General features: G+C 36.2%; 2 protein-coding genes across 2 annotated transcripts; one reads left to right on the forward strand and one right to left on the reverse strand.

The window, feature by feature from the left end:
• Positions 1-391: 391 nt before the first annotated feature.
• Positions 392-6,209, reverse strand: LOC138333485 (mucin-17-like). The gene is made up of 4 exons (XM_069281889.1): positions 6,146-6,209; positions 4,915-5,064; positions 4,328-4,476; positions 392-3,210 (listed from the first exon to the last, which is right to left on the reverse strand). Exons 1-4 carry the CDS (start codon positions 6,164-6,166, stop codon positions 1,491-1,493), a joined length of 2,040 nt encoding a protein of 679 aa, XP_069137990.1. The 5' UTR covers positions 6,167-6,209; the 3' UTR covers positions 392-1,490.
• Positions 6,210-6,390: 181 nt separating this feature from the next.
• LOC138333486 (uncharacterized) lies at positions 6,391-9,246 on the forward strand. The gene has a single exon (XM_069281890.1). It carries the CDS (start codon positions 6,512-6,514, stop codon positions 7,328-7,330), a length of 819 nt encoding a protein of 272 aa, XP_069137991.1. The 5' UTR covers positions 6,391-6,511; the 3' UTR covers positions 7,331-9,246.
• Positions 9,247-10,304: the final 1,058 nt, after the last annotated feature.

Here is a 10,304-nt window from a genome sequence, read left to right on the forward strand (position 1 = left end):
AAAACTTACACAAACATTGGTAACCAATAAAACTTACACAAACATTGGTAACCAATAAAACTTACACAAACATTGGTAACCAATAAAACTTACACAAACATTGGTAACCAATAAAACTTACACAAACATTGGTAACCAATAAAACTTACACAAACATTGGTAACCAATAAAACTTACACAAACATTGGTAACCAATAAAACTTACACAAACATTGGTAACCAATAAAACTTACACAAACATTGGTAACCAATAAAACTTACACAAACATTGGTAACCAATAAAACTTACACAAACATTGGTAACCAATAAAACTTGCACAAACTTGGTAACCAATTAAACTTACACAAACATTGGTAACCAATAAAACTTACACAAACATTGGTAACCAATAAAACTTACACAAACATTGGTAACCACATAAACTTACACAAACATTGGTAACCAATAAAACTTACACAAACATTGGTAACCAATAAAACTTACACAAACTTTGGTAACCAATAAAACTTACACAAATAATAAAGTATTATAATCACTGGTATTTTACACTATTTCTGTGATGAATACCTGGCCCCAGTTGTTCCAAAGATGATCAGGTTAATCACAGTTTAAACAACAATTTACAAAACAAGCTCAAATGTTTTATTGTAACAAAAGCTTGACAAAATTTCATGAAACTCCATTCTCAATACTCCAGGTGTTCCGATCACATACGATATCTACACCCCTGTACTATCTCCGTATAACTGAATGCAGCCCAGGGAACCAATCTGAACCAATCACACACAATTTTCTTTGAAGACTACAGAGAGAGTGACACCCTACATCAAAGCCACATTGTACCATTATAGGGCTCTTTGGATATACATCAAAGGTCTCTTCTGTTGCCTCCAGTTTTACCAGGTACTATGAGATGGTCCTGGGGTGTAGAGTTTGGAACCCCTTGAGTGTCAAGGATGATAAAACTCAGAAGTATAACATGTTTACCTACTTGCAGCCAATTTCCAAGAAGACATAATCACAGATTTTACAACAAATATGAAATGAAAATAAGAAAGTTTTGCAGCAAATGTGAAATTAACATGTATATACCACTAAGTAAGTGATAATGCTCATGACCTTTGAACAACTAGGCCCTGATGTGTATTGCTTACAATGCATGTAGGTAATGTATGATCATGCAAAATCACACACAGGTTCCTACTTATCAAAGGGAGATAACCCAAGATCCTCTTGATTGCCAGTCAAATCTTGTTACCGCCATGTTGGTTAAACTCAGTTGAATCATTCAAGTTAAACAAGTTTGAACTTCAGCTAAAACTGTGGCAAGATATTCTTTGAATCAAAATTATTGTAGTTATATATGTATTTGAGTTACATATTAATACAATTAATGGTCAAAACTTTGATTAGAATGTTCATTTCTAGGGTTAAGACATATCCTAGGTCTAAGAAACGAGTCAAGTCCCTGTGAATTACACAATAATCACTACTCTGGTGCTATTGTCTCCCGACGTATAGAACCTTTAGGTGTTAACCGCAGCTTTTTCCTAACACTGGAATTTGCCGACATGGTAACCTTTCTTGGCTTCGGTAAAGCTTCGAGGACATCTGCATCTCCCCGACCTCCTAAGGGATCAAGCAGGTTATCAGGATGTTGGAGTTTGGACAAATGATTATCAGCTATAAAAAATGGTACAGGAGCTTGGAGGCTATGCCTGGCATCTCCCATGTGTTTGAGCATATCATTCTCGCCTCTATTGGTTGGTATCATATTTCTCCCATTCTGGTTTGGAAAATTGCTGTTGCCTTGTTCGCCTTGATAACTGTAGCTAGGGCCGGATGTGATGCTTTTTTGTAGGTTTTCTGACACCCCACTAATGTCTGGTATATTGACAGAGGATCGCTTCAGATACAAGTTTTGTGTTTGTCCATCTGGTAGGACCATTTGTCTGGTGTAGGGGAACCCAGAGAGATTAGAATTAGTTCCCAGGTGGTATGTTTTACCAGCAGAATGAGTTGTCTGTGATATGTTGTGATGTAAAGGACTCTTAGCCAGTGATAGCTGGGGTGCATGTTGCTCAGTATGACCTGGAGCAAATGATGCTGATGTTTTTGGTACAGTGTACAGGTGTGGAACAGGAGGGTGATGAGTTGTCAAGTCTACAGGTACCTGGCCAATAGGGGAAGGTTGGAGATCACCAGCGCCACTGCTGTGGAATGCTTTTCCAACTGTCATAGAGGAGAACTGCTCAAACCTTGTTGCCCATTGTACTGGATTGTAAACTTTTGGAGTGTGTCCAAGCAATACAGCTTCTGGCCTGTGAATGAAATTGTTGGGATAGCCATTATTTTGATTCAAGCTGGCTTTAATAGGCAGAGTCGTAGGTACAAGGACAGAATGGTCTGTTCCGCCATGGATGGTAGATACCGGTACACCAGTGTTATTGAATGGCAGATGATCAAATCCAAGGCTTGGTTCAAAAGGTTCAAAAGGTGGCGTGGGATAGTTGGCCTGATCACTCACATTACAGGTGTTTCTGCTCAGATTGTATAATGGCATCATCATTGAGGCTGTATGATATGGTGGAACAGCAAACGTTGGGGTACATATATTACCAGGCTTGTTATGGGGGGTAGGTGTTGGCACTTCTGATGGCTTGACCTCAGCTGTGCTTTGATGAGAAATATTTTTCTTGGATATCTGTTTCCCAACATCTGTTTCTGATATCTGCCTGTGAATTGCATGTGAAGGAAACTGTTGGCCAGTCTCGCATACATTCTTCAATGGAAAACCACAACTGTCAAACATGGAAAAGGGCAAGGAAAGACTTTTGCTCTCATTATGAACTGATGTGGTCTTCTGTAGAGGCTTTCTACTGATGCTGCTGCTGGTAAAAACTGGACTTTTACTTCTAATGATTTTGGAGACAGTTGCAACTAAATTGCCTTTGGAGGACCTGTTTTTTACCTTCTGTGGGTGTGATGAGCCAGGAGACACACTATCCTGTGTACAAGCATTTGTTTTAGATATTTCCAGAGTGCTGGATTCTACTGGTTTTGTATGAGTATCTGCCTCTTTCTCTGTACTTTGTTTTGGAGGCGTCTCTAAATCTGGGAGTAAAGTCACCAATGGCAATCTCTTCAATACAATAGATTTAGACTTGTGTTTACTTTTCTTTTTACTTTTATGTCTGCTCTTCTTGTGCCTGTAAAGAAAGTAGATCAATGGATTACAGTATTTCATGTCAACTAGACTTTGATCCTTTTCTAATGCAGATTTTCTAATGCACATACAACAGAACTATGCCAGCAAATACAAACCACTACAAATGACTGTTTAACCTCACATTGTAATATTTCTTTGACATGTGATTTACTTTCACAATAACAGTATTTTTGCAGAAGTGTTTCTTTGTGAAACATAATTATCTACTTTACTGATGTAGACAGGTGAAACATACTAGTACGTCATGTATGCATGTGTGTGCTCTGTGAGTGGGTATTCGTAAGTCGTCGCGCATGAGGTCACACCTGTCATGTACAGGTGTTGATATGTGTGTATGTACATGTAGGTGTTTGAGTGACAGTTGACGGACGGACCTGACTTACCACGTGCATTTCCCATCATCCCATCGTTCACTTTCTCTTACTTTAATAAAAGATTCCCGCGAATATTCATTCTCACTCCGGCCTCCCACAAGTCTGGTTGTGCTGTATACATCTAAAGCGTGTCCGCGTCCGCAAGGACATTGGTTACTGTATACTGTCTATGGGACGCCTGGTAAGTGTATACAAGTGTGAAAGGTTTGTACTTTCGTTTTGTGAATAGTCCGTTTCATATTTGTCTACGTGGTGTTATATGGTGTGTTTGTCTTTGTTGTAGGTTTTTTGTATATTTCGATCCAATAAAGCGTAGACTGGAAGACCCACGTTGTTGTCAATTACACACCCCGTCTACACTGATTTGAAAATTAATTAATGATTTGAAAGATATGAATGTTTTGAAATGAAAATTGTGAAATACAGTGTTAAAGTAACCTCACAAAATATTTGTTCAAAGTAGAGTGTAACTTGTCCAAAACACCGCCGTGTGTCACCAGGACCAACATACAAATGTATTTTTGTTTCTGGATTACACAAGGTCGTGAAGGATCCTGATCAGACAAGGGTTGGTTTATATGAGTTTTACTGTACTTCATTCTTTACCTAAAGTAATATAGATATAGATTAATATTCTAACTAATTGACTGACACCAGGGATTTTCCTTCTTTAATATTTTTGGATTTGTTCTCTGTGTAATATATATACATTAAAACAATTACCTCTTATGGTTAACGGCTGGTACATTGCTGGTGATTGGACTTTGACCTAGAGGGATGCTTTCAGCGCTGGCCTCACCAGGTAGGAATGTGATGAGGGTTTTAGCCAGATCCTGGTGGTCAGCCAGTAACAACTGAATGTAGTGTTTAGTCTGGAAATAAAACCATGGTTTAAAGTCAGCATAATATATGTATAACAAAATTTGACTGCATTCTATAGCAAAATTCTAAACATACATTTAGTAAACTTTTGAATCCTAAGTTGAATAAAGCTAAGGTCTTCAGTTGTCTATATCAAAGTGTATTTGGATTAGGGCAAAACATAATTTGACTCCTTTTCATGAAATTTTTGCAAAATATCAATTCAAGACTGCTTACTGTTATGTCTGTAGAATGTTTTATTATACCTGATATACCTGATCTCCCTTCACTTCTTGACTGTTTCATCACTGTTGTCCTAACGGTATACTTCACTTTTATTTTAATAACACTGTAATTCATTTTTGAAAAATCTAGTGAAATATTTTGTTCAAGATACCCATGCAATTTCTATTAATAAAACCAAAAAGAAAGTTTTTTTAAGTGTTCACCTTCTCCTTAATAGCTGGATTTCTTGTATCATAATCACAAAGAATTGCAAGTAGTGTTCTGTAAATTTCATTTTTCTCAAAGTAGTTGACCTTGATCATGTTGAGAAGAGCAATCAGTGGTGAAATCTCATACTTGCTGATTTTTTCCATCTATGAAAAACAAAAATGATTATAACATGGGTTTGACAGCATAATAATCAAAGATGCTCCACCGCTGACAAATGGTATTTTTTCACAATAAAAAACAGGAGCAGACGATTTAATATTGTTCTTCAGTTATAAAAGTTACTTAGTTTACACCATTACCACCATTGAAAAGTTTGAGCTTCTAAATTAACTTTAAGTTAAAAATATAAAAAATAATAATTGTATCCCGTAAAAATTCCGTAGCATTATATCCTGTATGGAATGAAGTACTTATTGCGCATGCACCTAAGGCAAAATAAATTATTTTATATTATGTTTTGTGTTTATTATATATACCTACACGAGTAAACACTAATTATTGTTCAAATGATGAATATCATTTATGCTCTGTCTGTGGTGGAGCATCTTTAATAATATAATATATAGATTTTATAATTGTGAATTTCATGAAACTGGTGAAATTTGCGATGGCACCTTGTGGGTTGATGGTTACTCATTACCCCTTAGTCTATCATATTGAAAGTACATTTTAGCCTGCCCATCTATTTTCAAGGTTTTGTATTTAATGTCTATTTCTGTGTAATGTTACAGTACAGTACTGTATTCAGTCCTATCCTACATGTATGTAAGTTCATAACTAGGACTGCAAGCAAAAATAATTTAACAACTATATAGGCTTATTCACAGGGATCTGAGAATTAGTTACTGATTTTGATATATAATTATGGACACACCAGAGGGCCCCAAGACCATTTTTAGGCGTTTTAATTTATGCCTAGACTCTATTACTATGTAGAGTATGATTTTACTGATTTTTGATCTAGACTAAATGATCTTAGGGTACTCTGGTGGGTCCATACCTGATACCTCTTCATAAACGTCAATAAGACTTTTGTTAGAGTGATAAGAACATAGTTAAAAAAAGAGACCTAACGTTAGGCTGATTGACTAACAGAATTATATAATCTGTAACTCATTCTCAGAACCTTGTATTTTGACCATTAACTGTCCTAATTGCAAGAGCACATAAACATGTCTTAACGCTGAAATTCCTCTGTTCGACATATTGATGACAGCTTCTTACCCTGCCAAAGCCAAGGGGCATCAAAATCTTCCTATTTGTGTTTGCCGCCGTTTATAGTTTAAGCAAAGCTAGCCTGCATATTCGTAGACACAATTGGTGGTATTTCTATTTTCAAAGTTAATTGCAATACTTAGTCATAATTTTGATTTTTGTTATGATAAGAATATTTCTGACTAAATTTTAATATCTGACGAATCAAAGTAACATCAAAAACATGTAACAAAATGTGTTCATAGTTTCGTATGCGGTTGCTTGATTCCGCTAGGTGGCGTTCTTCAAACGTTACGAATGACGCTTTTATTTTGTCAACACTTTCGAACAATGTGATATTTCAGCCGTAACTAAAACAATAACTCATCAGTAAATATGGCAGAAGTACTTGAACGCGACGAGAAGGAACTTTCCTCTTTGTCAGAAAGGTATGAACTTGAAATCGACGACGAAACGGATTCGCCACACGGATTAAATGCCAGTTTGTCACCAGAATCGGGCATTGAACTTGAAAGTCGGATAACTGATTTGACAGTAAATGATGACGAGAAAACATTCGTTGCTGAGGGAGAACAAGGTTCTTCTGAAGTCGTAAAACCAAACGAAATGTTTCAATTTAATTTGACTGATCCCGATGAAATTTTGCGAATGCTTGAAAATGTTGAACTGTCTGAAGAAGATACAGATGCGTTACTTCAAGAGGCTTACAACGTGAACAAAAAACTCCGAATGATGCTACAGAAAAAGGAAGAAAACGTAGATTTTAATCCTGCAGAAGCGTCTCTTGCCAACGGACCATCAGTTGTAATGGTTCCAGGACATTCTGTACAGTCTAGAGCCAGTTCTAATACAAGGACATCAAGTAGTAGGGCAAATTCCAATACAAGAACAATGCCTTCTCAGAGTAGAACTGCTTCTGGTACCTCATCAAGAGAAAATTTGTTTGCTAAGAATGCTCCACTCCCTCCAATAAAGGACATGAACCCTAACACACTTCACCCAAGTGCAAGTAGTGCTGCAGAAACCCATGGTTCTGCATCCATGAACTCTGTGTATAGTGCTAAGCTGCGTCGACCTGCTCCTCCTTCTGCTGGTACCCATCCCACAAGAAACGCCTTATCCTCCCAAGGTCCAGGCCGAAGAACTGTACCTCGCCAAGGTCTTATGGTAAAATCCGTCAATATTGTTTCATGATTAAGACGTATGTTTATCCTAGGTTCCCTTATTCTTCATCTTCCATTGTTCAGTTCAAGCTTATTATATATCGTGTCCGTATGCGATCTGTCAACCCCCATCATCATATATTTATTGAGGAATAGACAGGAATCCATTATCCAGGGTTACCTGTAAGGGGATACCGCAATGAAAACGACTGTGAACTATTGTTCGTGATATTGAATTACTAGATTGTTCCAGGTTGTCATTTTCGGGTTGTATAGACTGGTTATAGGGAAGTTTATGTTTAGGCCAATTTCATACTTTCGTGGCCATGGATGTTTCAACAATATGACTCAAAATTTAGCTTGTGTACGAGGACACAACCATATAGCGCCGATTTCGATAAGAAATATAATTTCATGTGGTAAGATTCAAGTAATTTTACTTTTGAACTGTAAACCATGGCTACAAATACATATAATTTGTCATAGCGTTGTTTTGACATCGCGTTTGTACAAGAAAAACTCCAATCAGGTATTTTCTTCAATGCTCCAACACAACAAAGGTGAGTAGTATATTTTAGCATAGTTAATTGTAATATTTAACGATATTTACGGTGCAATGTTTGACGGAAAGTCACTGACCCTCAGCAGCTGCAAAACTCGTCATTACAGATTTAAAATTGACGATGTATTTTGCAATGCAGTCATGTTTGATGACAAACCGATGAACTCAATAATTCGAGAATACAGCACGGAACTTCATTTTAATGTGCACCTGTCCAGATGTCACCCTTTACTGATATGGTTCCGTTTCTTACATTTTCCGTTTTAATTTTGCATATCCTATCCTTATTTGTTAGATTTATTGTTAATCATTTGCAGTGATTTATTTTTATCTAAAGATGTTTTAATACTTTAATACTTTTAGTTACCCAAACTCAAAATTAATTGAAAAGAACAGTTATTGCCTGAATTGATCAAAATCAAAATGATTAATCATTCTACATTGCGTATCATTTCAATCAGTAATTCAATAATCGTATAGAACTCTATATATATTGCTATCTAGAAAGGAATATTTGGCTTAAAAAGCTGCATTTCTCAATTCATCAACCAATTAGCCATAGAAAATGAATTCCGTTATCAGTAAAGCATTAAAACATACATATCAGTGATTTATTTTGAACCACCTTTTTCACTGAGGTACCCCTCTGCATGTGACCCTGGATTCCTGTCTATTCCTCAATAAATATATGGCGCTGGGGGCTGATAGACCGCATACGGACGCGATATATAATAAGCTTGAACTGGACAATAGTTACAGATACATTAATTACATTAAAACTGTGAAAATATTGCAAAACTTCCCCTTGTTGTGACCGGTCACCGCCTCGTAGATACCAATATCCGATGTACAGGTACCCACAGTGTTCATTATATCTGGTGTATTTAGTTTAGGTGTCTGCAATGATATAGTGTCATAATTAAGTGATACAGATAAAAGTAATATTGTATACCTAGGCTTGTGGTCTATATGGAAGCTTTGTGCTGAAGTTCAACCATGACCTGTTCACAAACTACATCATTACCTCACTCTATCAGCGTCAGGGAAGGAGAAATGCTGTTATTGCTGCATTCAAGCTTGCATAAACTTAGTCACTGGAAACTTGATTTACATGTTCACATGAATACTGCTGGCTCAGGTTTAAGGAGCAAAGTGGGCCATAGTTTGTTAGTACATACAATAGCAAGTTATGATGGCTATAAAGTTTGTGGCTTTACACTCCTGAATAGTCAGACAATGGACTAGAATCTATCAACAAAGACCTACTCTTTCTTATGCTGGTATCTTCCCAAGGCTCACCTAGGTTATCCATCCTCCCAAGGCCCAGGGCACTAAACCTGCCTATAATTTATTATTTAGCTGGTTTTTTTAGTTAGCCTAATATAAATTTTTTCTCAAAGTAGTTGACCTTGATCATGTTGAGAAGAGCAATCAGTGGTGAAATCTCATACTTGCTGATTTTTTCCATCTATGAAAAACAAAAATGATTATAACATGGGTTTGACAGCATAATAATCAAAGATGCTCCACCGCTGACAAATGGTATTTTTTCACAATAAAAAACAGGAGCAGACGATTTAATATTGTTCTTCAGTTATAAAAGTTACTTAGTTTACACCATTACCACCATTGAAAAGTTTGAGCTTCTAAATTAACTTTAAGTTAAAAACATAAAAAATAACAATTGTATCCCGTAAAAATTCTGTGGCATTATATCCTGTATGGAATGAAGTACTTATTGCGCATGCACCTAAGGCAAAATAAATTATTTTATATTATGTTTTGTGTTTATCATATATACCTACACGAGTAAACACTAATTATTGTTCAAATGATGAATATCATTTATGCTCTGTCTGTGGTGGAGCATCTTTAATAATATAATATATAGATTTTATAATTGTGAATTTCATGAAACTGGTGAAATTTGCGATGGCACCTTATGGGTTAATGGTTACTCATTACCCCTTAGTCTATCATATTGAAAGTACATTTTAGCCTGCCCATCTATTTTCAAGGTTTTGTATTTAATGTCTATTTCTGTGTAATGTTACAGTACAGTACTGTATTCAGTCCTATCCTACATGTATGTAAGTTCATAACTAGGACTGCAAGCAAAAATAATTTAACAACTATATAGGCTTATTCACAGGGATCTGAGAATTAGTTACTGATTTTGATATATAATTATGGACACACCAGAGGGCCCCAAGACCATTTTTAGGCGTTTTAATTTATGCCTAGACTCTATTACTATGTAGAGTATGATTTTACTGATTTTTGATCTAGACTAAATGATCTTAGGGTACTCAGGTGGGTCCATACCTGAAACCTCTTCATAGACGTCAATAAGACTTTTGTTAGAGTGATAAGAACATAGTTAAAAAAGAGACCTAACGTTAGGCTGATTGACTAACAGAATTATATAATCTGTAACTCATTC

Source organism: Argopecten irradians, chromosome 10 (assembly GCF_041381155.1).
Source record: "Argopecten irradians isolate NY chromosome 10, Ai_NY, whole genome shotgun sequence".
NCBI lineage: Eukaryota > Metazoa > Mollusca > Bivalvia > Pectinida > Pectinidae > Argopecten > Argopecten irradians.

What these genes read in the sequence shown, in the direction of transcription:
- LOC138333485 (XM_069281889.1), bottom strand. Translation starts at nt 6,166, where the DNA reads ATGCCCCTTGGCTTTGGCAGG. An exon ending in TGCCCCTTGGCTTTGGCAGG is followed by an intron (nt 5,065 to 6,145) that starts GTAAGAAGCTGT and finishes TGTTTTTCATAG; the next exon opens with ATGGAAAAAATCAGCAAGTA. An exon ending in CCAGCCGTTAACCATAAGAG is followed by an intron (nt 3,211 to 4,327) that starts GTAATTGTTTTA and finishes CTTTCTTTACAG; the next exon opens with GCACAAGAAGAGCAGACATA.
- LOC138333486 (XM_069281890.1), top strand. Translation starts at nt 6,512, where the DNA reads ATGGCAGAAGTACTTGAACGCGACGAGAAGGAACTTTCCTCTTTGTCA.